General features: G+C 37.5%; 1 protein-coding gene across 9 annotated transcripts in view; it reads right to left on the bottom strand.

The window, feature by feature from the left end:
* Nucleotides 1-3,848: 3,848 nt before the first annotated feature.
* LOC135110178 (thyroid transcription factor 1-associated protein 26 homolog) overlaps nucleotides 3,849-27,657 on the bottom strand; it is a 33,765-nt gene continuing 9,956 nt past the window's right edge. For all 9 annotated transcript variants that reach the window (XM_064022196.1, XM_064022194.1, XM_064022195.1 and 6 more), the window contains 4 exons: nucleotides 24,966-25,085; nucleotides 23,868-23,940; nucleotides 4,357-4,659; nucleotides 3,849-4,081 (listed from right to left, as the gene is read on the bottom strand). In XM_064022196.1, coding sequence (XP_063878266.1) covers nucleotides 4,413-4,659; nucleotides 23,868-23,940; nucleotides 24,966-25,085 — 440 coding nt within the window. In that variant the 3' untranslated portion in view covers nucleotides 3,849-4,081; nucleotides 4,357-4,412. The remainder of the gene's footprint in view (nucleotides 4,082-4,356; nucleotides 4,660-23,867; nucleotides 23,941-24,965; nucleotides 25,086-27,657) is intronic.

Below are 27,657 nucleotides of genomic sequence, written 5' to 3'. Positions count from 1 at the left end.
TCACCTAACTCCTCTGATTATAAGAAATTCATTGACTACTTAACTTCCAAAGTGGAGCACATTCTGACCCTCTTCCCTTTTGCAGAGATCTCCATTCTTGGAGACTGCAATGTTCACCACCAGCTTTGGCTTTCCTCTCCCTTCACTGACCATCCTGGTGAACTAGCCTACAACTTTGCTATCCTCCATGATTTAGAGCAATTGGTGCAACACCCTACTCATATTCCTGACCGTCTTGGTGATACGCCCAACATTCTTGACCTTTTCCTGACCTCTAATCCTTCTGCTTATGCTGTCACCCTTTCTTCTCTGTTGGGCTCCTCCGATCACAATCTCATATCTTTATCTTGTCCTATCACTCCAATCCCTCCTCAGGATCCCCCTAAGCGAAGGTGCCTCTGGCGTTTTGCCTCTGCTAGTTGGGGGGACCTGAGGAGGTATTTTGCTGATTTTCCTTGGAATGATCACTGCTTCCGTGTCAGAGACCTGTCTTTGTGTGCTGAGCGCATAACAAAGGTGATAGTGTCTGGCATGGAGGCGTACATTCCTCACTCTTTTTCTCATCCTAAACCTTCTAAACCTTGGTTTAACACAGCTTGTTCTCATGCTATACATGATAGAGAGGTGGCCCACAAAATGTACTTAAGCCTTCCATCACCAGAATCTCATGCACTTTATATTTCTGCCCGGAACCATGCCAAGTCTGTTCTCCAACTATCCAAAAACTCCTTCATTAACAGAAAATGTCAAAACCTTTCAAGATCTAACTCCCCTCGTGATTTCTGGCATCTAGCCAAAAATATCTCCAATAACTTTGCTTCTTCTTCTTTCCCTCCTCTATTTCAACCAGATGGCACCACTGCTATCACATCTATTTCTAAAGCTGAACTCTTCGCTCAAACCTTTGCTAAAAACACTACCTTGGACGATTCTGGGCTTGTTCCTCCCTCTCCTCCACCCTCTGACTACTTCATGCCACGTATTAAAATTCTTCGTAATGATGTTTTCCATGCCCTCGCTGGCCTAAACCCTCAGAAGGCTTATGGACCTGATGGGGTCCCTCCTATTGTTCTCTGAAACTGTGCCTCCATACTTGCACCTTGCCTAGTCAAACTCTTTCAGCTCTGTCTGTCAACATCTACCTTTCCTTCTTGCTGGAAGTTTGCCTACATTCAACCTGTTCCTAAAAAGGGTGACCGTTCTGATCCCTCAAACTACCATCCTATTGCTTTAATTTCCTGCCTATCTAAAGTTTTTGAATCTATCCTCAACAGGAAGATTCTTGAACATCTATCACTTCACAACCTTCTATCTGATCGCCAGTATGGGTTCTGTCAAGGCTGCTCTATTGGTGATCTTCTGGCTTTCCTTACTGAGTCTTGGTCATCCTCTTTTAGAGATTTTGGTGAAACTTTTGCTGTTGCCTTGGACATATCAAAAGCTTTTGATAGAGTCTGGCACAAAGCTTTGATTTCCAAACTACCCTCCTACGGTTTCTATCCTTCTCTCTGTAACTTCATCTCAAGTTTCCTTTCTGACCGTTCTATTGCTGCTGTGGTAGACAGTCACTGTTCTTCTCCTAAATCTATTAACAGTGGTGTTCCTCAGGGTTCTGTCCTGTCACCCACTCTCTTCTTATTATTCATTAATGATCTTCTAAACCAAACTTCTTGTCCTATCCACTCCTACGCTGATGATACCATCCTGCACTTTTCCACATCTTTTCATAGACGTCCAACCCTTCAGGAGGTAAACATATCACACAGGGAAGCCACAGAATGCTTGACTTCTGATCTTTCTAAAATTTCTGATTGGGGCAGAGCAAACTTGGTATTGTTCAATGCCTCAAAAACTCAATTCCTCCATCTATCAACTCGACACAACCTTCCAGACAACTATCCCCTCTTCTTCAATGACACTCAACTGTCCCCCTCTTCTACACTGAACATCCTCAGTCTGTCCTTTACTTATAATCTGAACTGGAAACTTCACATCTCATCTCTAGCTAAAACAGCTTCTATGAAGTTAGGCGTTCTGAGACGTCTCCGCTAGTTTTTCTCACCCCCGCAGCTGCTAACTCTGTACAAGGGCCTTATCTGTCCATGTATGGAGTATACTTCACATGTCTGGGGGTGTTCCACTCATACTGCTCTTCTAGACAGGGTGGAATCAAAAGCTTTTTGTCTCATCAATTCCTCTCCTCTAACTGTCTTCAGCCTCTCTCTCACCGCCACAATGTTGCATAACTAGTTGTCTTCTACCGCTATTTTCTTGCTAACTGCTCTTCTGATCTTGCTAACTGCATGCCTCCCCTCCTTCCGCGGCCTCGCTGCACAAGACTTTCTTCTTTCTCTCACCCCTATTCTGTCCACCTCTCTAATGCAAGAGTTAACCAGTATTCTCAATCATTCATCCCTTTCTCTGGTAAACTCTGGAACTCCCTGCTTACATCTGTATTTCCACCTTCCTATGACTTGAATTCCTTCAAGAGGGAGGTTTCAAGACACTTATTCATCAATTCTTGACCACTGCTTTGACCCTTTTATGGGACTGGTATTTCAGTGGGCATTTTTTGTTTTTATTGGATTTTTGTTGCCCTTGGCCAGTGTCCTTCCTACATAAAAAAAAATATATATATATATATATATATATATATATATATATATATATATATATATATATATATATATATATATATATATATATATATATATATATATATATATATATATACATACATTGTTATGCATACATATGTTATGTTTGAGGGTAGGGTGGGGGGAGGGGGTGTGAGAAGAAATGAGTGACATCCCGAAGTAGCACAGCAGAGTGGACTCAGCTCTGCGAGGAGAAGGATGTGCTACTGCCCCTCTAATGTTATCTTGTGGCTGCCTGCTTTGAACTTTCTTGGCCTTGTCAAGCTGAGGCTCAAGCGTGTTGTGTGTCCCACTCTAGGGGGCTGGGGAGTGCTGCTGGGTGCCTGCTGCTTGTGCTTCATCTCTCTCTCATTTCACTCTGCCCCTTCTGGGAGATACAGATATTGTGGTCCCCAGAGGTTGGAGGTATAACAATATAAGTGTGTGTGTGTGTGTGTGTGTGTGTGTGTGTGTGTGTGTGTGTGTGTGTGTGTGTGTGTGTGTGTGTGTGTGTGTGTGTGTGTGTGTGTGTGTATGTATGTATGTATGTATATATATATATATATATATATATATATATATATATATATATATATATATATATATATATATATATATATATATATATATATATACTCTCTCTCTCTCTCTCTCTCTCTCTCTCTCTCTCTCTCAGTGGAAATTCATACTGTAAATGTTACAATGTATTATGGAAGATGCAAATACAGACAGTGATGGGTCATTTATGTGTACCTATAAAAATGTGTACATGATACTCACAGTCTCATAATGCAGTAAAGCTTTCACTTAAGCACACAATTGAGCACCAAGACACCAAAGAAACATTCCCTCATTATTAAAGCATGGGAGCTGAATTGTCAAATCTGGAAGTTATTGGGCTGTCATGGTCTATAGGTAGCACAATATAAACTGAACTTTACTTTACTGATGCCTAACACAGCACAGGAGGTCTGCTTCCCAGAGGTCTCAAAGGCACCTGATGATCAATGTGCAGCTAAGAGGGAAAGGTCAAGGAAAAAAGAGAAAAGCAAAAGGGAATAATAATGAGAGAGAGAGAGAGAGAGAGAGAGAGAGAGAGAGAGAGAGAGAGAGAGAGAGAGAGAGAGAGAGAGAGAGAGAGAGAGAGAGAGAGAGAGAGAGAGAGAGAAATTGAGGTGGCTAGAAATAATGGAGTGGAAAATCATAAATCAGTCTGTTACAAAGTTTAATTTCAAGAAATTTATTTCCTCACATCCACAACTGCACATAGAAGAAACTTCTTTGTTTGTGTTTACAATAAGTAGTGTTCTTCTCTTGTCTGTTCTAATTATCAAAGGGTACAGGTAAACTTGTGTGTAACCAACTATGCTGTGCGTAGGCTCCTGGAGTGTAGTATGGTGGTCCATGACACCGTCCCTTTTCACTAGAGGCTGATAGGGCCAAGACTGTAAAGGATATGTGTATGAGTGTGTGGTGCCTTGACTGGGCCAGTTCCTGTGGGATTGCAAGCATGGTATACTGAGAGATTTGTGATGCAAAACCTCATTCAGAAGACAACCTACAAAGGCTTTGTAAAAGATCCACAAATATAGCATTACCATCATAAGTTGTAGCATGAAAAACAGAGAACCATCTTTTTTTATATTGGTCTTAAGTTTCCAAGCTTCAGGGTAAATGAAAATAGTGCTAGTAATTGGTATCAATAAATTATGAGATTTACCTGCAAAGTTGAGACAAAACACAAAAGGAAACCATTAATCATGTGGATGTTCCCAATCAGGAATCAGGTGCTTGCTGCAGTGTCTCCAGGATCAGCTCAATCTTTCCTCGCATTAATGGTTGACCCTTTCTAGTCTTTTGGTTGAGTTTCTTGAACCTGTAAAGCCTCTTTTCTTTGTATCTCTTCTTTGCTTCCTCTGCCTCTTTCCTTCTATTCAGTGCCTCCTCTTTCCTCAGCACCTTCTCCTCAATCTTCCTCCTGTATTCTGCCTTAGCTCTTTGCAAGTTGTTTGGTCTGTTCTTCCTGTAATCAAATACATTTTTCTAGCTCATTACCTGAGATTTGCTTATTACCTTGCTTAAGCTCTATTGTAACATCTCCAAAGATGAAAATATAAAAATTGATCTCCTCTCCCTTTGGACAAAAAATGTCCCTGGGTTGGACTGTTCTCTCAATAACACACCAAGGTATCATGACAACCCCCTCAATTGTTACAACATTGACTCCTGTAATATTCATAGCCTTAGATCTGATCTTTAATCTGTAGAACATTACTTCTCTACTAATTCCTTTTCCTCACTAAAAAACAGGCTATTGTAAGCAATCCTTTCTCTGTTCCCTCCTACCTTCCCTATCCTCACTTTCAGTCCATAACTGGATGTTGTGTCTATATGCACAAGGATAACTTCCTCTCCTACCCACTCTTTTAAATCTTTTTTTTTTTTTTTTTCATCAGGCTGAGACTTCAGTCACTTTCAGATTAAACCCATCTATGCTGCATATTTCTCACTTACACCCTCTAACTATGAAAAATTCTTCATATATTAAATTTTCAAAGTGGAGCAGATCCTGACTCTCTTCCCTTTCACAGAGATATCCAATCTTAGAGACTTCAATGTTCACTACCAGCTTTGGCTTTCCTCTGTCCTCCCTGACCAGCCTGGTGAGCAAGCCTTTAACTTTGCTATCCTTCACAACCTTGAGTGATTAGTGCAATACTACCAGGACCATCTTGGAGATACATCCGACATTCTTGATCTTTTCCTAACCTCTAATCCAGCTTACTATGTTGTCATTCTGTCTTCCTATTGGGCTCTTCTGATCACAACCTCATATCTGTATTTTGTCATATCACTCCAACTTTCCCTCAGGATCCTTCACAGTACAGGTACCTCTGGAATTTGGCTCTGCTAATTGAAGGGGCCTGAGCTGGTATTATTCTGACGTTCTAAAGCTGAATTCTTCCCGGAGACATTTGCAAAAAAAATTCAATGTTTTGTTATTCAGGATTATTTCATGCCTCCTACTAAGATTCTTGAAAATAATGTTTTCCATGCCCTCACTGGCCTTAATGCCCAAATTGTTTATGGACCTGACTGGATCCTTATTATTCTCTGTAACTGTGCCTCTATGCCACCACCTTGCCTGGTCAGTCTTCTAATAATGTCAGTAAACCTCCACCTTTCCTTCCTGCTTAAAGTTTGCCTACATTCAGCATGTTCCTAAAAAGGGTGACCACTAATTCTTTAATTTATCAACTTAATGTGTTGATTTTGTGCCTTTATAAAATTATGAATATAGGAACATTCTTATCACTTCACCATTTTCTATAAAACCATCAATATAGGTTCTGTTGTGGTGATTATACTGGTGACCTTTTAGGAGTTTTGGGAGAATTTTTGCTGTTGTCTTAGACATATAAAAGAGTGTCTGATAGAGTCTAGGTTCTATCCTTCTCTCTCTGCAATATTCTTCTTCCAAGTCTATTAATAGTGATGTTCCTCAGAATTCTGTCCTGTCACCCACTCTATCACCCATCAGCAATCTAAATCAATGATAGTTAACCTGGATGATGCACCTTAGGGTGCATGAACTTTTCAGAGGGAGTCTGGAAATGATGGGACATGACATGGCCAGTGTGTATAATAGTGCACAATAAGAAAAGATGCTTTTAGGAAGAAAATTGTCATATTCAGTTACTGAACAACTTTTTGAACAACTCGGTTTTTTGAGCAAAAAAAATTAACTTGTAATTGCTTCGGCTGCCATACCATATTTTTTTTCAAACAAAGTTACTTGATTTCAAACACAGTAAAACCTCGGTTCTCAAACTTAATTCGTTCTTGAATGCCATTCAGAATCCGAAATATTTGAAAACCAAAACTATTTTCCCCATAGGATCCAACATAAATTGGATTAATCCATTCCCAGACACCAGTCTACACTGTCTTAGCAGCTTATGACAGATGCTCCCACAGCCAAGATGGCTGCTTCACAACATCCAGAAATGACATAATGAATAATCTTTTGACACAGAGCTCATCAGAAGATACTGTTTAGACTGATCTCATGAGGAAAGCCTTACAGAGGGACAAAGAGAGAAGCAACCCAGTTACTGCCAAAATGAAGGTGATCATATTACTTAGACATCTTAGTGCTGGGAAAAGCATTTTTTTGCAGTAGTGATGGCATTGGGGTCACCGAGAAAGCTATAGATTGCTCAGAATTACTCCTGAGCACTGAAAACTGTTTGTTTACATTGAGGCTTTTCAATGGGATCACATTTACCTTATTTCAAAGATTGAATTACTGTCTTACACTCTGTGTCTCTCCTCTAAATATATAAAAACGAAGTAGATATTTATAGAAAATATAAATTAGTAATAAAAAATAGTTTTTGCAGTCTTTTAATATTTGAAATCAAGTAACTTTGTTCTAGAACTGAATTATGGTACCACAACTGAAGCAATAACATATTTAAAATTTTGTTTGAAAACCAAATTGTTCAAAAAGGGAGGAGTTTGTTAACTGAAGTTCCAGTGTACTATAAGACATAGCAAAAGCTGCCATTTATTACTAATTTACAGTTTCTATAAATACTTCCTTTGTTTTTATATAATTGGAGGAGAGACACAGAGGTTAAGACAGCAATTCAATCTTTGAAATAAGATAAATGTGATCCCACTGAACAACCTCAATGTAAACAAACAAGGTTCAGTGCTTAGGGGTAATCCCGAGCCTCCTGTGGCTCTCTCTATGACTTACAACACCATCACTACTGCACAACTGCATTTTCCCAGTAGCTTTTCCCACCACCAAGATATCTAAGTGTTATGATCACCTTTATTTTGGCAATGACTGGTTTGCTCCTCTCTGTGTCAATCCGTAAGGCTTCCCTCACTTGATCAGTGACAAAGAGAATGTCTGCATGGTCCAAAGAATATCTTTTGATGAGTTCTGTCACTAACTTCACTCAATACATCCTTTCTGGATAAAAAAAATTTCTAAGCTGGAGATGTTGTGGACCAACCATCTTAGCAGTGGAAGCATCGGTCATTACCTACTAAAACATGGTGGACTGATGTCTGAGAATGGATTAATCTATTTTACATTGATTCCTATAGGGAAAATAGTTTCGGTTTTCATACGTTTCAGATTATGTACAGCATTCAGGAACTAATTGAGTTAGAAAACTGAGGTTCCGTGTATTACAAATTCATATATTATATTAAGATGAAATTATTACAAATTCATACATTATATCATTAAATGGACCCTTTATACTAAAATGTTTGTTGCCCTTTGCTATTGGCCCTCTTATAAGATATAAATAAAATAAAATAAATAAGTAAATAAATAAAAAAAACATTATACTCATATGTAACTCGTGCCTTGCAAGTTTGATATGTGGCATGCGGCATTTTGTTTCCTTATACACTTAGCACCTACATAACAATTATTTCTATGTTTAGATTAGCAACCTAATACTTTTATTTGTATATTTTCACTCTTAAACTAAAGAAAACATTATTATTATTATTTTTTTTTAATTAATCATCCAAGGCAATATGGTACATGAATTTCTCAAAACCTCTTGCAAAAAGGTGCATGAACTTGAGAGAGATTGAAGAATGGTAATCTAAAACAAATTCATTGTCCTCTCTACTCCTATGCTGATGATACCACCCTGCACTTCTCTACATCTTTTCTTAGACATCCATCCCTTTAGGAACTAAACAGTTGACACAAGGATGCCAGAGATTTTTTTTTTTTTCTCATGTAGGAGGGACACTGGCCAAGGGCAACAAAAATCCAATAAAAAAAAAAAAAAAGCCCACTGAGATGCCAGTCCCAGAAAAGGGTCCCAAGCAGCAGTCAAAAATTGAAGGATAAGTGTCTTGAAACCTCCCTCTTGAAGGAATTCAAGTCATAAGAAGGTGGAAATACAGAAGCCGGCAGGGAGTTCCAGAGTTTACCAGAGAAAAGGATGAATGATTGAGAATACTGGTTAACCTGCATCAGAGAGGTGGACAGAATAGGGATGAGAGAAAGAAGAAAGTCTTGTGCAGTGAGGCCATGGGAGGAGGGGAGGCATGCAGTTAGCAAGATCAGAAAAGCAGTTAGCATGAAAATATTATTATTATTATTATTATTATTATTATTATTATTATTATTATTATTATTATTATTATTATAATAAATGAAACACAAATGGTAAAAGAGATGTGTATTTACATGGTTGTATTCACGGGAGGGGAGTAATCTCATAGTATCCCGTCTCTCTATCTAGTTTGGTCTTAAAAGCATGGACAGTTATGGCATTAACAACATCTTCACTGAGTTCATTCCATCTGTTCACACTTCTGTGAGGAAAACTATACTTTTTGATGTCTCTTCTACAGTAAACTTTCTTCAACTTCTTACTGTGTCCCCTTGTACTCTGTGTCTAAATCTATAAAACATTCTTTGTCCACATTTTCCATACCATTTATCATTCTATAGATGTTTACTAAATCCCCTCTCTCTCTCCTATTTTCAAGGGTAGGAATTTCCAACATTCTTAATCTCTCTTCATAGGTCGACTTACTCAACTCTGGAACCATCTTAGTGACTGGTCTTTGTACTCTTTCTAATTTTTGTAATATTCCTCTTTATATGAGAGACCACACCACTGCCACATATTACAATCTTGGTCTTATCATGGAAATCAACAACTTTTTATCATTCCTTCATCTAAATATAAGAATGCCATTCTTACTCTTTTTAACAAATTCATCATCTCTCCAGTAATTTTATCAAATTTTCAGTAACTATTACCCCCAAATCCACTTCCTCTTTTGATTTCTATAACTTCACACTATCCATCTCACAATGATATTGTATTCTTTTCTTACTCTTACCAAACTCCATTACTTTACATTTACTTAAATTGAATTCCATTTGCCAAGATTTACTCCATCTATTTATCTTATCTAAATCATCTTGCAGTACCAGTCATTTACATTTTCTACCCTTCTCATCAGCTTAGCATCATCCGCACAATAAGTTCATATAACTATTTCTTCATTTATGTCATTCACATATGTTACAAACATTATCGGTCCCAACACTGATCCCTGTGGGACACCACTAGTTACTTTCAGCCAATATGAATTCTGGTCTTGTATTACTGTTCTAATCTCTCTATCATTCAGATAATCCTCCATCCACTCCAGCAGTCTTCCTCCAATTTTTCATAATTTTTTGTCTTCCATAGCAATCTTTGGTGTGGTACTTTGTCAAACACTTTCTTCAAGTCTAAGTAGACACCATCCACCCATCTATCTCTCTCCTTCACAATATCGATTACCCTTGAATAAAAGGGCAATAAGTTCATGGAGCATGATCTTCCCCTCCTAAATCCAAATTGACAATTTACAAAAACTTTATCTCTTTCCAAGTGTTCCATCCATCTTTCCTTTATTTTTCTTTCGCATAGTTTTCCTACAACACTAGTCAAGGACACTGGTCTATAATTCAGTGGGTTTTCCTTATTTCCTCCTTTGAATATTGGTATAATATTTCCTCTCTTCCAATCTTTCAGTACTCTTTCCTGTGATAGTGATGTCACCACTAAACTGAATTTTTATCAGCCAGTTGTTCTCTACATTCCTTCTATATCCAGTTTGATACTCCATCTGGACCAGTTGCTTTATTTACATCAAGTTCTACCATCATCTTAAGTATTTCCTCATAACTGACTGGGACTGTACTTAGTATATTCCTCACCAACTTATCCCTTCCGGCATCAAACTCCCCTTCCACAGTAAATACCAATATGAAACTATTGTTCATTGATTTTTCCTTCAACTTTCAATCTTGACACACCTTCCTTCTTCCTCATCTTCCCATTAATATGTCTAAAGAACAGTTTGAATGAATTTATACACTTATCTATTACATTTCTTCCACAATTTCTTCTCGCCATTCTCATTATCTCAATGTACTTATTTCTAGTATCAATACATTCCTCCCATCTGCTCTCAGTTTTCCTCTTCTTCCATCTATTCCAAGCATTTAGTTTACAATTTCTAGCCTCTTTGCATTTTGTACTGAACCATTCTTTACCTTTTTCTACATCTTGCTCCTCCTCTAGATACAAATTCCTCCACAGCAGAATTATATATCCTTATAAATTCATCCCATTTTTCCCAAACATCTGCGTCTTCAAAGTCTTTCCAGTCCACGGCAACAAAGTATTTTCTTAATTTTTCAAAGTCAGCTTTACTATATTTAAATTTTTCATCTTATAATTTTTCATTAATGATTACATTTTCATTTTTCAATTTAAGTTCCGCATGATCACTTTTACCTAGAGGGCTATCATTGTGTATAGTTTCAATAATTTCCATGTCCTTGGTAAACACTAAATCAAATCTTGATGGTTTATCTCTTCCATTAAATCTTGTATCACAATCAACCCACTGAGTCATTAAATTTTTTCACTGTCCAGTTTAACAGTCTATTACTCCAAGAGTTTTCCCTTCTAGTAGCTGTCAATGTCTCCCAATTTATTCCTTACAATTAAAATCACCAACAATGACTATATCACTACTTTTCCGCCAAGTATTGGTCACGGGTGGCACATACACTCCTACATAATTCATTATCCTTCCATTTCCACTTCTAGTCATAACTTGTAGAATTTCAGACTTATCTTCACTTTTTATTACCCTCTCCACTTTAACACACTTTTTAACCAGAATGATCACTCCTCCTCCTCCCTTGTCACTTCTATTTTTCATCCATAAATTATATTTATCATCAATGTCAGAAGTTCCCCATTCATTCTTCTATTTTGTCTCACATAATACAGCAACATCTGGTACAGTTCTGTTTAATAACTCATTAAATTCCATCTTTGTTGACATTAATCCATTTACATTAGCATAGCATACTTTACTTACTGTTTGATGTACTATTTCTTTATTCTCATATCTCTTACTCTCCAGAAAACTTCTCCTCTGTTCGTTGTTTGTTTTTTTGCTTAGCCTCATTTACAAGCTCTTTTTGCTTCAACCTTTCAATCTCATCCATATCCCTGTTTATCCATATTCTTATATTTTTAATCTCTGGACAATCTCCAAGACTCATTAATTACCTCTTCTGCTTGTACCTGTGTTGCAAACCTTATTCTTATGTGTCTCATTTTTTCTTCTTCATATTTCCCAATTCTATAGAACTCTTCCACTTGCTTTACTACCTGACTGTCTTCACCCATCACTTTCTTCAGTAACTAATTCAACAGGTTCTTTTCTTTTTCCTCTTTGAATTCTACTTACTGTTTTCTTTTCCTTCAAACCAAATACAATTATTTGTTTATATTTTTCTAGTGTCTCTCACTATTTTTTTTCCTCTTCTGTAATAACATTTACCACTTTCTGTCTCAGGTTTTGTTTCTCATTTTCTTGTTCTATTATTTTCTTTAGTGATTCTTCTTCAAATTTATGTTCATTTAACCATTTATTTTGCCTCATTTCCACATCCTATACACTTATCCTCATTTCCTCATCTCCTTTCTGAACAGTTTTTACTTTTTTCCTTAATTTGTTTCTTTAGACAGTCATTTTCCACCTTTAACTTTTCATTTTTATCTTCCATCTCGATCAAGTTTCCTGTAACAGTCACCAACTTCTTACCAGTTTCCTGGTGTGCTTCCACTGTCTTTATTGTCTCCAATAACTTGTCCATCATTCCTTCCATATGCAAAATTTTTCTACACAGCAGTCTATAATTTTGTTCTCTTTCTTCTCCAGTAAAACCTTCAAATGAAACTCTTTCTCTTGGAGTGCCAACTTCAGCCATATTTGTCCAAAATGTAAACAAACCAAACCAAACTTTCTTAGAGATGGGATAACTATACTCATGGTATTGATTCTCCCCTCCCTATTTACCACCTAGGTATTCCAGGGTCTTTCATAACATATATTGTTCCACCATGAGCGATTTGTGTTATTCCACCCTTCTATATACAGAGCACTAGAAAACACATCCTGTCAGCTCTGCTGCCGCCATGTTTGTGTGTGTGTGTGTGTGTGTGTGTGTGTGTGTGTGTGTGTGTGTGGGGGCACATGCATGTGAGAAAAATATTTCACAACTTAATCATCTGGCTGAAAAAAGGAGGAGGAGGTTCTCTCTCTCTCTCTCTCTCTCTCTCTCTCTCTCTCTCTCTCTCTCTCTCTCTCTCTCTCTCTCTCTCTCTCTCTCACATACATGCACACACACACCCGAGCAGCCAAGCTGGAAGGACACATGGGTAGCAGGTCTGCGATCACAAAGATAAGCCAGTTGTGGTATAGGGAGTTTGGAGCAGTACGGTTTTCTGTCACCATAATGAAATAGGAAAAAGGTAGAGGTGATTCTAAAAGTAGAGTTGAAAAAAAATTTGAAGGGGAAAACGGATCCAAACCAAGGTGGTTTGTTTACACTGAGCGATGAGTTGGCAGCGGGAGAAAACAACTTCTCAGGTTTTCTGCCGGTGACAGTGAGGTTAGCACAAAACTATGACAAAGAAGAGTGTTGGCCCTGTTAGGTGACATGGAAAAACTGATGGAGAGATTCAGAGATATGGAAGAGACCCAGGTAAGTCAAATTAAAGAACTGAAGGGATTGAGAGCTGAAAACATAGAGCTAAGAAATCGGTGCAATGCTCTGGAGATAAAAATTAAGGAATGCAGAAAGAAAGTGGAAGGAAGTGCCAAAACTGTAGTGCAATTAAGTGAAAGGTAAGATGCATGGAAAAAGCTCCAAGAAGGAGATAAGGTAAAAATTGAGAGGAAAGTAGATAAATTGGAGAAACAAATGAGTGAGCAAGAGATCATACAAGGAGAGGCAGTAAACTTTGAGAAAATAATAGAACAATTAAATGAGACCAAAATAATGCAAAAGATGGTAAATGTTATCAAGACAAATGAGTCTCTCGTAAGAGAGACGGTTGACAAAAAGAAATGTATAATTGTCTTTGGGGTTAAGGAAATTAAGGAAATCAACAAAGCAGTAAGAGAGAAAGAGCTGAAAGAGATAGTAAACAAAGTGGTGGGAAAGATACAAGAGGAGGGAAGATGTCTGGTTGATGAAGTGAAGAATACCAGAATTGGGAAATTTACAGGTGAAGGGCACAGACCCATAAGAATAAAATTTAAATCACAGAAGGAAGCTGAAGAGGCTCTGACAAGGGCTTGGAGATTAGCTAAAGATGAGGTAACAAAAAACATATGGCTGAGAAGAGACTTAAATGAAAAGGAAAGAAAAGAGCTAATCAAAATGAGGGAAGAAGTAAAGGCAAAAAACGAGGAAAGATCGGAAGAGCAGAAGGAGATATTCTATCGGAGGGTGTTGGACATGAAAGTGAGGAAGTGGTACCTGAACAGGAGGGAGAACAGGGAAACAAGCTAAGGAGAAAAAAGGGCATTTTGAAGGTAGCTTACACAAATATTAATGGACTCATCTCAGGATTAAGGGAATTAAATGTTTATTTAAATGAGAAAAGTCCTGATATAATGGGCCTCACAGAAATAAAATTATATGATGAGCTAGAGGTAAAGAACACTGGGCAAAATCAATATAATTTATGGAAAAGAAGTAGAACATATAAGGAAGGAGGAATGATGTTTCTAGTTAAGAAAAGCTTAAAGATGGTTGAAACAATTTGGCAATGGATTAGCTGAGGCAATAAAAATTGGAGTGGAAAATACACAAGACAAAAAGAGGCAACACATAGTGATGTACGTACCGCCAAAAACCAATGCCTGGTTAAATGAAGAATATGAAATAATGATAAAAGACACAGTGAACTGGACAGAGAAAGTGGTAAGGGATAATAAATTGATCATGATGGGAGACTTTAACAATAAGGAGGCATGTTGGGAACAGAATCATCTTAGGGAAATAAATTATTACAGCTGGCAATGGATAAAAGGAGATACAAGATTTGGAAAAGATGGAGAAACATCAAGACTAGATCTGTTATTTACTAAGGAACCAGAAGGAATTGAGAATGTTCACATAGAGTGTCCATTAGCCAAAAGTGACAATGCTACCATAGAATTCAATATAAATGAGGAAATAGAGAATCCAAGGAATGAAGAACACCATGCTGGGAGATTAAACTACTGTAAGGCAGACTTTGATAACGTGAGGAAGTTTTTTCAAGAGGAGAGATGGGATAGATTCCATAAGGCTACAGGGGTCCAAGAGAAGTGGGATGAATTTCTTAAAATATATAAAGGTGAAAAAAAGTTTGTGCCTAAAAAGCAGACAGTAATAGCTGGTAAAAAGAGTGGTTTAATAAAAGATGCGAAGCAGCAAGGAGGACGAAAGAGGATACATGGAAAAAATGGAGGAAAAGTAAAAGAATTAACCTGTGGAATAATTACAAACAAGCAAGGAATGATTATGTGAAGATCCTGAGGGATGAAAAATGACAGTTTGAAAAAGATATAATAGACAGATATAAACATGAGCTGAAACTCTTCTATAGATATGTGAATGGTAAACTGAAAAGCAAAGTGAGTACAGGAAAACTAATGGTAGATGGAATGGTTTATGAAGACCTGAAAGAGATGGCAGAAGTGATGAATAGGAGCTTTAAGGAAGTTTTTACAAAGGAAAAATAATTTATAAGGCCATTGTGCACACCTGAAAATGGAAAAATAGAGGAATTTCAAGTAACAAAAGAGGAAGTTGATGAAATCATCAAAACGTTAGAAGTGAGAAAGGCCACAAGACCGGATGGAATGTCAGGATGGGTAATAAAAGAATGCAGTAACCAGCTTAGTGATAAATTATATACCATCATATGTACCTCTATTAATGAAGGAATAGTTCCACAGGAGTGGAAAAGGGCAAACATCGTACCCATATTTAAAGGAGGAGACACACAAGACCCACTAAATTATAGACTGGTTTCACTGATGAGTGTGGTTGCAAAAATATGTGAAAGGATAATAAAAAACAAATGGACCAAGTTTTTCGAAGATAAGGACATTCTCACAACTTGTCAATTTGGCTTTAGAAAAGGGAGATCTTGTGTCACTAATTTATTATGCTATTATTCAAGAGTGACTGATATCATACAGGAGAGAGATGGTTGGGCTGACTGTATTTATCTAGATTTAAGAAAAGCTTTTGATAAAGTGCCACATAATAGACTGCTGTGGAAGTTGGAAAAGACAGGTGGTGTAAATGGAAAACCGCTGAAATGGATGGACAATTTCCTTAAAAACAAAGAGATACGAACAGTAATTAGGGACCAGACTATGGTGGAGAATGTATCCAGCTATGTGAGTCTTTCTGCTGATGATGCAAAACTTATGAGAAGAGTGAAGGGAATGGAAGATTGTGAAGAATTATAAAGAGATATAGACAAGGTGTGGGAGTGGAGCAACAGATGGCAAATGGAATTTAACTCTGGTAAGTGTAAAAAGATGGAATTTGGAAAAAGTAACAGAAGGTGTAGCTATATGAAACAATAAATAAGACAAGAGAAAAAGATCTGGGAGTGACTTTCTCAGAGAATTTATCACCAGAAAAACATATTAACAAGATAACAAGTGAAACTCTCAGCCTACTAAGAAACATAAGAGTTGGCTTTGCTTATCTGGATATAGAAATGATGAGGAAAATAATCACCACAATGTTACGTCCAAGATTAGAATACGAAGTGGTAATTTGGTCACCACATGAAAAAGAAAATCACATAAGAAAGTTGGAAGCAATACAGAGAGCAGCAACAAAGATGATAACAGAATTGCAAGATTTGTCATATGGGGAGCAACTAGCTAGAATGCGACTCCCAACCTTGGAAGAGACGAGAGAGAGGTGACTTGATTGCATTGTACAGATTGCTGAGTGGGATGGAAAAACTAGATAGGGAACATCTCTTTATAATGAATGAAAGAGAAACAAGAGGATATGGAAGAAAACTAAAAGTAACCACCTGCGGAAGGGACATAAAGAAGTTCTATGTTCATAGAAGCATAGGGGCATGGAATGGACTGGAAGGGGAAGTGGTGTGTGCTACAAATATTCATGACTTTAAGGAAAAGCTGGATAAAAACAGTTATGGAGACGGGAGACAGGACAGTATGAGCTTAGCTCCTCTCCCGTATATCACAACTAGGTAAATACAACTAGGTAAATAGGTAAATACACACACACACACACACACACACAGAAGGCATATGGATAGACAACAGGAGCTCCTGGAAAGACAAGGATATTACTTTTTTTTGGGGGGGGAAGCTGTGACATTGCTGTTCTGAGCCTAAAATTCTGTGAATAACTGGGAAGAAAAGAAAAACTGAAAAAGAGGTGGGAAACTATATATTTTTTGGCATCACTAAGGAGAGTCAGCTGATCAGGGAAAACAGTAAGACACTGACAGGAAGAAATATGTTGGACTTTAGTGGTTTTGAAGGTGATGATGGCCAGTTACAGAAAAAAAAAATGAACACAAGGAAATTCAACATGCTGGAGGTGAAAACTGAAGAGATCTGGGAAGAGGTAAGACACCTGAAAGTAAAAAATTTAAGTCTGAACAAGGAAAACAATACACTAAGGAAGGAATTGGATAATATAAAGTGCTGCAGAACCAAATAAATTATAAAGAAAACCAAATAAGGGTGTTGGAGGAAAAAATAGAAAAGGTGGAAAAGGCAATGATAACGAGAGAAATGCAACTAAGTTTGCTGGAGGAAAGGATAAGAAAGATATGAGTGGAAGACACAAACAGGGAAAAGCAAATTAAGGAAAGTCAAGATTAAGGAGTTCAATTAACGAAATGACAGAAAGATCAGTAAGGAGTTGGAAAAAAAAAGTGGGTTATGCAGAGGTAGTGAAGAAGAGTAAAGGAAGCTTGACAAAAGAGGTTATAAAGGTGATAAAAGAAAAGCAAAATTTGGTAAGAAGCACCACAGGCAAAAAAGAAATGTGTAGTGATCTTTGGCTTAAAGAAAGTGAGATAACAAATTGATATAAAAGAGAAGCAGAACAGAAAAGAATGGCTCAACTGGTACTGGGTGTGATGAATGAGGATGATACAAAACTGGAAGATGAAATTAAGTGTACAGGATTAAAAAAATATGAACAAGGAAAGAGCAGACCAATGAAAATTAAATTAAAATCCCAAACAGCAGCTGAGGAAGCATTGTAAATGCATGGAAGTTAGTCAAGAGTGTTGAGTACAGACAAGTCTGGCTTAGAAGAGAAATAAATGAGGGATAAAGAAAAAAACTTGGCAAACTGAGAAGAGAAGCAAAAGAAAGGAATGAACAGAAAACACAAGAGGAAAGGGAAATTTCTTTTCTAGAAACTAATGGACCAAGGTTAAGAAAGTGGTACACTCGAAGAGTGAAGGGTGCAGAAACTCAGCAGTAAGAAAGGGAGGGACATGGAAAATGGCATACACTAATATTGATGGTTTAGTCTCAATGAATGATGAAGTCAATAATTTTTTATAAGCAAATGAACTGGACATCATGGCAATAGTGGAAACTAAGCTAAGAGATTCAGACACCAAGTTTAAGTGTGGTAAATTATAACATGTGAATACAAAACAGATGTGGAAAAGACAGAGGGGCAGTGATAATGATTGCAAAAAGAATATCAAGGTGGAACATGTGGAAAAGGCTTGGTGGAAGGCTGAAATTTAAAACTAATAAACAGAAGAGGAGGAAGATGATATGTTACAGTGGTATGTGTTCCACCAAAAACAAAGGCCTTGAATAGTCTAGAGGTTAAACAATTCCTGCATGGGACAGAAAAATGGCTTGATAAGAATATTAAAGAAAATGATAGAAATTATTGTAACATGAGGTTTTATTTGTAAAGAGTTATATTGGGAGGAGTGGAATACGAGGAGATTCATGGGGAGATAAAATTCAGAAATTGGCAATAAATAACATTATGACAAAGAGTGTTGAGGAAAACACTAGATACAGAGGATTGGAGCCATCAAGACTCCATCTGGTATTATCAAGAGAAGCAGATATTGTTGAAGACATGAACCATGATTGTCCATTAGGAAAAAGTGACCATGTAATGAAAAAGTTTCAAATCAAAGAAGAAAAGAGGAAAGTAAATGTGAAGACTACAGCAATAAAGATTGAACTATGGTAAGACTAATTTTAAACAAATGAGGAGATACTTCTGTGAGATGGATTGGAGCGCCTTTATTACAGCAGAAATTGTGCAAAAGAAGTGGAAAGCATTCAACAATAGATATGAGAGTGGAAAAATGTGTACCAAAAGTAAATATGAAGAGAAGATATAAAAAAGACTGGTGTAGTAGAAGAGGCAAAGTAGCAAGGGAAAGGAGGAAGAAATTGAGAGAAAAGAAAAAGTACACAGGAGCTGTGGCAAAACTACACAACTGCAAGAAATGAATATGCAAGGGTTATTTGAGAAGAAAGGAAGTTATGAGAAAAATGTAATGGAAAAATCTAAGGAAGAACCAAAACTATTCTTCAGATATATGAAGAGCAAAATGGAAAACAGAGAAGGAATAGACTGAAGGTAAATGGTCAAATGTGTGAGGATCCAGCTGACATGGCAGAGATAATGAATAAATTTTCAATCAGTGTTTACTAACAAGAGAACATTTGTGGGGCAGAGTGAGGTGAACAAAGAAACAGTGTTGTACCCATGGCACCCATGCCTATGGTGCTGCCCCCAACAACGCCCATGCCAACACTACCCGTAGCAATGCCCACAGCAAGACACTCTGTGAGGCCCTACCACCCACTTACATCATCCAGGGCCTCAAGGAGGACAGTGCATGTCCTCATGAAGGTAAAAGTGCACCCGTAAATATGGATGTACCTGAATGATAAGTAGAAGACTAAGAGATTAAAAAGCATGATTAATGAACTTGTGATTAATTAATCTGACAGTCTGATTACATAACCTGGTGATGTACTTTAATGAATTAGAGATAGGGCCAGCCTACATAAGTTGAGTGACCCTGCACATGAATGCAAACAGTGACCCTCTCTTTGACTCAGTAATGTGCAAGCTAAAAGGTCACAGAAAAGACATATATACTTGTGTGTAAAGGTGATTAACCATAGACCCCAAGTGAGATTCTAGACCTTAAGGATGGGAAAGTATGTAGCTGTGCATGTAATCTTGTTGCCATATAAAAGTAAGCAAATGGAAATTGTATATAAGGAGGAAGCACAGAATGACCTATGTAGTTCACTGGTCACCATAATATAAGTGGTGTCTTAATTTTGAGCAGGTGTAACTCAATTTGGCTGCACCATTAAACTACCAATCGTGGCTGTGAGTAATACTTAGAGGATTTTCCTAAGTGCCTTGCATGTCTTGACTTTAAATATGCCGTGTTCAGTATACTGTGGCTTTCATATATTTCACATTGTATTTTATGTGTTGATTTAATACTGGATTTTGATGAATGACTTGATATTTTCTGTAGCACTTCACATGTAGTGACCACACATTGTCTTTGATGTTGTGTTTGATTATTTTATTATGTGATTATATTATGTGTGCACTTAAGTGTTTTATACATTTGATGACAAGTGATGCATTACTGAGTGACATAATGTTGTCAATAAAGTCACATTAACATATAGTGAATAGTAACGTGAACTTATTAGTTTCTCAACGCAGAGTTACTTGAAGTTTTATTAACTTGTATCATGTGGTGGAGTTACTGTCACTTATTGCCTGCATGTGTTGTTGGAATGTTTATTCACTAGTTAATAAATAATGTTAGTTTATCTGAACTGCATTTATGGCTTACCCCACTGTGAGAATCCTAGCCTTAACTCTCGGTAACCTGAGCATAGGCTGAATTTTGTGAAAATACCTGAAGCGTTTGGTGAGTATATAATTGGTGCAGTTCCTACCTAAAACCTAACTTAAAGGTAAGTTGGACAATTATGACAACAGGTCTAGGGGAAATCCAAGTGATTGAGGAAGACATGCAGAAACAGTTGGAGGGACTAAATGTTAAAAAGGCCCAAGGACCTGATGGAATGTCAGGATGGATATTGAAAGAATACAATCAACAGGTGACATCGGCAGTTCACACTATCACTGAGAGCTCCATAATTTTTTTATTTAATTTAATTTTTTTTTTTTTATGTAGGAAGGCCACTGGCCAAGGGAGAGAGAGAAAAAAAACAAAAAAACATTGACATGCCGGTCCCCAAACAGAGTCCGAAGCAGTAATAAAAAATTGAAGAACAAGCATCTTGAAACCTCCCTCTTGGAGGAATTCAGATCATAGGAAGATGGAAATACAGAAACAGGCAGGGAGTTCCAGAGTTTACCAGACAAAGGGATAAATGGTTGACAATACTGGTTAACTCTTGCATTAGAGAGGTGGACAGAATAGGGGTGAGAGAAGGAAGAAAGTCTTGTGCAGTGAGGCCACGGGAGGAGGGTAGGCATGCAGTTAGTAAGATCTGAAGGGCAGTTAGCATGAAAATAGCGGTAGAAGATAGCTAGAGATGAAACATTGTGGTAAAGAGAAAGAGGATGAAGGCAGTCACTTAGAGGAGAGAGTTGATGAGATGAAAAGCTTTTGATTCCACCATGTCTAAAAGAGCACATTTGAAGCATACTCCACACATGGACGGATAAGGCCCTTGTACAGAGTTAGCAGTTGGGAGGGTGAGAAAAATTGGCAGAGACATCTCAGAACGTCTAACTTCATATAAGCTGTTTTAGCTAAAGATGAGATGTGAAGTTTCCAGCTTAGATTATAAAAAAAAAAAAGGACAGACTGAGGATGTTCAGTGTAGAAGAGGGAGACAGTTAAGTGTCACTAAAGAAGAGGGGATAGTTGTCTGGAAGGTTGTGTTGAGATGATATATATGGAAGAACTGAGTTTTTGAGGCACTGAACAATACCAAGTTTGCTCTGCCCCAATCAGAAATTTTAGAGATCAGAAGTCAGGCATTCTGTGGCTTCCCTGCATGAACTGTTTACTTCCTGAGGGGTTGGATGTCTATGAAAAGACGTAGAAAAGTGCAGGGTGGTATCATCAGCATAGGAGCGGATAGGACAAGAAGTTTGGTTTAGAGCATTGATGAACAATAGGAAGAGGTAGGAGACAGAACAGAACCTGAATAGATGAAAGTAGAGTCCTGCTTGAACGGAAGACACCAAACATAGTTCCAATTTATAATGGTGGTATCAAAGAAGAGCCAGTGAACTATAGACCTGTGTCTCTAACTAGTGTGGTATGCAAGATATTTTATTTATTTATTTATTTATTTATTTTTTTTTATGTAGGAGGGGCACCAGCTAAGGGCAACTAAACAGGTCCACTGAGGTGCCAGTCCCCTCAGCATTAGTCAAAAATACAAGATAAGTATCTTGAAACTTCCCTTTTGAAAGAGTTCAAGTCACACGAAGGTGGAAATACAGAAGCAGGCATGGAGATGTGTGAAAGATTAGTAAAGGATAAATGGATACAATATCTAGAAAAGAATTATGTGATAACAGAGCAACAATTTGGATTTAGAAGAGAGGGGTCATGTGTTACAAACTTGCTGAGTTTTATTCAAGAATGGTAGATATACTACATACTACAAGAGAGAAATGGATGGGCAGATTGTGTATAGTTAAACCTGAAGAAAGCCTTTCATAAAGTGCCACACGGGAGATTGCTGTGGAAGTTGAAGCATGAAGGTGGTCTGAAGGGTGGCCTGCTAAAATGGGAGGAGAATTTCTTGATTGAAAGAGATGAGAATTTAAAAGATTGGGAGTCATTGTGGAAGAAAGTCGGAAGCAGAGTACCCCAAGGTTCAGTGCTGGCACCAATCATGCTTGCAGTCCATATAAATGTTATGACAGAGAATGTGAATAGCTACATGAGCCTCTTTGCAGATGATGCCAAGTTGCTGAAAAATGTTGAGTGAGGAAGATAGTGGAGTGTTGCAAGAGGATCTAAATAAAATATTGGAATGGAGTTACAGATGGGAAATGTTGTTTAATCTAAAGAAATGCAAAGTAATGGAGTTTGGAAACAGGAAATTATGTGTTGAATGGTGAAAGGTTGAATAGAACATGAGAGGAAAAGTATCTGGGTATTACAGTGAATAAAAATTTGTTACCAGAGAGACACATTAGCAAAATTACAAAGGGAAACTTATAACTTGTTGTGAAGAATAAGGCTGGGCTTTCCATATATGAATGAAGAGATGATCAGGAAGATGATTATGCCACTAATTAAACCTAAACCGGAGTATGCAGCTGTAAAATGGTTGCCCTACAAAAAAAAAGGATGTGAGGAAATTGGAAAGAGTTCAGAGAGCAGCAATGAAGATGGTACCAAGTATCAGAGACTTGTCATATGAAGAGAGATTGGCAAGGTTATGCCTACCAATGTTAGAAAAAAAGAAGACAAAGGGGAGACTTCATGACAATATATAAAGCACATGAGAAGATGGAGAAGTTGGACCAGAGTGACTTGATGGTTTGGGATACACAAGACACTACAGGACATGGAAAGAGGCTGAAGAAGAGTGCTTGTAGAAGAGATGTTAAAAAGTATAGTTTCCAATATAGAAGTACTGATGTATGGAACAGTCTGGATAAGGAAATAGTAAATGCAAGAAGTATACATGGATTCAAGGCTAAGTTGGATATTAAAAGACAGGGAGATGGGACAGCACAAGCATAGTTCTTTTCCCATAAAGCACAACTAAGTAAATAAAACTAAATAAACACAACTAGATAAACACACACACACACACACACACACACACCTCTGTCTCTCTCCCTTTTTCATATTCCCATAAAATGTGGTGATTTAATACTATAACTTATCATTCCATTACCAGCAAAGCACTCCAAGGTTAATGGATCTTTTTTACTAGATAGATGTTAAAGATTGCTGCCCTTCACATAGGCAGTCATCCAATATACAAGGTATACCATAAAATATTAAGTTCCTGGCCAGAAATCAATGGCTGACCTGTACAAGAAGTTGACCTACACATACTCAAGGAAATATGGCAAAGATAACAAATCAAAAGATGGAACATTATGAGCTTGACTCATTCCTGTAAAAATACAATTAGGTAAGAACATCATTCACATTCTTAGTCCCATCTGTCCCTGCTGGAAACTCTTTGAACTCTCTTGTGGACCAACATATAGAAGAAATATAATTGAGATGAACAGAGATTACTGGAAGAATGAACAAAAAGTCTTACCGGGAGGAAGAAGAGAAAGGAGAGTCTTCTTGGGTGGTGTCAGCAAGGTTGTTCTGCTGCTCTTCAGTGTGGCCTGTTGAAACAAATGAGAAAGTTGGGAACTGTCATAAGAGACATTACTTGTGGGAGACAGAAAAGGAACACTGGACACTACTAGGAGATATCAAATCAAGGGACGAAAATACATGGGATGTGTGATTCTACTGTATGTATGCATGTATATATATATCCAGTGGATGAGTAAATGTGGATGATCTGTGAAATGGGAGGGTAGTACTAGAGTATTTGTAAGAAAAAGATGAGAGGATTAGAACATGCAGGGCAGGAATAAACGGAGACAGTTCTCTCATGGCAATCCCCTTAGGTGAATTCTTAGGGAAAAAGTGCCAGATATAATTAGATGGATAGAACACAAGGGAGAAAGAATAAGTACACATGACTTATAGATCTGGAATAGAAAAAAATACAATATTATTTTATTAAGTGTTAACATAAAGTCTACTACATTCCCAAATTTGGAAATTGCACTACAGAAGCACACAAACACCATGAAATGGAGATAAAACAAATTATGAAATGATATGAAAAGAAGAGAAAACAGAGAAAATTCATCATTGTAAATATAAAACAGATGCAACAACCAAGTATACTGTGATTGTGGTTTTAATTTTAGCAAGTAAAAAGGTATATAAAGATACAATGTGACTAATACTTAATGGATGAATACATCTAATAAAGAAGTAAATGAAGGACAGAGAACATCACAAAGAGCATCAAGTTTATGAAAATGCATGTATGAGGAGCATTCTTTGGCAGCCAACCTACTAAGTGGGATGGAACTCCCAAGACACAAGAGAACCACATAGCACACACAGCCCCTTCTTCTTCTTGGCCTTATTAATCCCTGTTGGGGTTGTTCCCAATAACTTTGTGTCTTGTGTATCTTCTTCCTACAGGCCCAAGTGTCTCATGTCTCTCTGGATTCCATCTCCCCACCTAATTCTTTATCTTCCCCCTAGTTCTTCTTCCCTCCACCTGGCTCCTCCAAGCACACACAGTCCCTATATGTCACTACTTCCTGAAAACAGATTCACTAACCTCCTTCACAGCTGCTTTGCATATACTTAAGTTTTTTCTTCTCTCTGGCTTGTGTCTTGTTCTTGAGACGGAGATGTTGCCTCACCACAGCCTTCTTCTGCAGTAGTGCTCGCCCATGACCTGCAACATTTATCAGTGCTGTCAGTCCTTACTATGTGTGTGTGTGTGTGTGTGTGTGTGTGTGTGTGTGTGTGTGTGTGTGTGTGTGTGTGTGTGTGTGTGTGTGTGTGTGTGTGTGTGTGTGTGTGTGTGTGTGTGTGTGTGTGTGTGTGTGTGTGTGTGTGTGTGTTTACCTAGTTGTAACATAAGGGAAAGGAGCTACACCCATGCTGTCCTGTCTCATTGTGTAGACTACTTTTGTCCACCTTATTCTTAAATTGTGGATGTCTCTTGCACAGACACTTCCTCTTCCATGCTTCTGCTTGGGAAGCTATACTTCTTCACATCTCTCCAGCAAGTGGTCATCTTCATTCTCTTACCATATCCTCTAGTTTCTCTCTCATTCCACACACACAGATCTTCTCAATCCAACTTCTCTATTTCACTCACCATTCAGTATTCTGGTATTAGATCTCCTCTCACTCTTCTTTCTTCCAGTGTTGGAAGCTTCATTCTATTGAGCCTTTCCTCATATGGCAGACCCCTAGTTCTGGCACCATCTTGGTTGCTACTCTTCAAATTCTTTCCAGCTTTTTTATATGTTTCTTCTCATGGAATGACCAGACCACTGCAGCATATTCCATCCTTGGTCATATTACTGTGACTATTATTTTCTTCATTATTTCCTCATCCAAATATACGAATACCATCTGTATGTTTCTTAATAGGTTAAGAGCTTCTGTTATTTTGTTTACCACATCTGCCGGCATATTAGAAACATCTCTGCATAAGATGCACCCCTATTTTACAAGGATATATTGTGGAAAAAACTGAATTATGTTTTGGTCCCAGTATTTTCAACACACACACACACACACACACATACACTATCCACCAGGCACTGAGAGGCTCTGGAAAAGTTTGCAAGGGGACTGCTGCATCATCCATGTCTCAGACACATGCTGCCGCATGACGCGCCTCGCCCGGTCTGTGCCACCAGACACCACAACAAGATAACACCCTTAAAGGCGCCGCGCACGGACCGGTACAGACTCAACACAATTCCCACCATGGTGTGAGCCATCAATCAATAGTATTTCCCTTCTAGATTAGACTTAGCTTTAGGATAAATGTTAAGTATTTCCCCATCCCCTCTGTACATTTTCAGTTTGTTAACTGCCTGATGAATAAACTGTTTATTATATATATATATATATATATATATATATATATATATATATATATATATATATATATATATATATATATATATATATTACTTATTCATTTTATTTTTTTATTTTTTTTATTTTATTTTTTTTGCTGATATGAAATAATTACTGGTCAGAGAACTGAAAGACACCTTATCTGCAGAGCAAAAATGTGCATTCCTTGCCATTATTATTTCAGTGCTGTAAGGAAAACACAAAAGAAATATTAGATTGAGCTCAGGATTCTGTAATCTTATTTATATAGGAGTCAGGAACACCAGTGATACACACACAATTCATATAATAATAAACACTGAAATTTCAGGATGTTTCTTACTAAAAATATAAATTCATGAGCACACTCATCAAATTTCCATGTTAAATTTCCACACATTAAATATCCACTCCTATTAAATTTATTGCAAATTCTCTTATCAAATGGTTTCATTAAGCAATTCAAGGTATTGTCTTTTTAAAGCAAGGTCCCACAGCTCCAAAACTAACAGGCAATCCACCATACTTGGTGTTAGTGTTATTTGTTACTTTTATTATTGTTCATTATTGGGAATTCCAGTGCCTTATTAGACCCTGGCTAACTAGAAACATGCTACCCAACAATAAGGAATAAACTACAACAGGCCTAGACCCCATGGCTGGTGGCAGCTACCTTAACACTAATAAGATCTAAAAAAAAATAAATAAACACACAAACAAGTAGAAAACAAAAAGCTTAAACAAATAAACAAACATACTAATCCCTAAACTAACTCTAACAAGACCAACCCCCACCTCTTCCATGACATGTACACCACTATGAAGTGTCTTCTTACTCCATTCTCACTTTTGACTTTCAATCTCAATACCTCCACCTTCCTCTCAATACTAATAATCCTCTCCACTTTAATATTTTCCTTCACTATGAACATTACTCCACCACCCTTTTTCCCCTTTCTGTTCCTAGTCCATACACTATACTTACCTTCTCCAGTCCTCACCAGATCTTGTATCACAGTTTTGTTTTCACCACACCAATGATATCTGGCTCTTTCTCTTTCTCAAAAGTCATTCAGAAGAATAACTGGTGATAGAATCCCATTTATATTAAGTAAAGACTGCATTACATTGTTCCTTTTTTTCTTGATTTCAATCTCTCTCTCTCTCTCTCTCTCTCTCTCTCTCTCTCTCTCTCTCTCTCTCTGCAGTATACTATTTTCTTATCCATATCCATTACCCTCCAAAAAAACTGCATATGGTACACAACTAGGTCATTCTTATTGCCAACTCTCAGTCTTGCATTAGAATTAGAATTATATTGACTGGCATACCTGCAGATGTGCTGCCCTTATGTACTTCTTTACATTGTACTCCTATTGCCATCCTAT

This window comes from Scylla paramamosain, chromosome 20, assembly GCF_035594125.1.
Source record: "Scylla paramamosain isolate STU-SP2022 chromosome 20, ASM3559412v1, whole genome shotgun sequence".
Lineage (NCBI taxonomy): Eukaryota > Metazoa > Arthropoda > Malacostraca > Decapoda > Portunidae > Scylla > Scylla paramamosain.
Note: the sequence above shows the minus strand (reverse complement) of the source record. Positions and strands in the feature narration are given on the sequence as shown.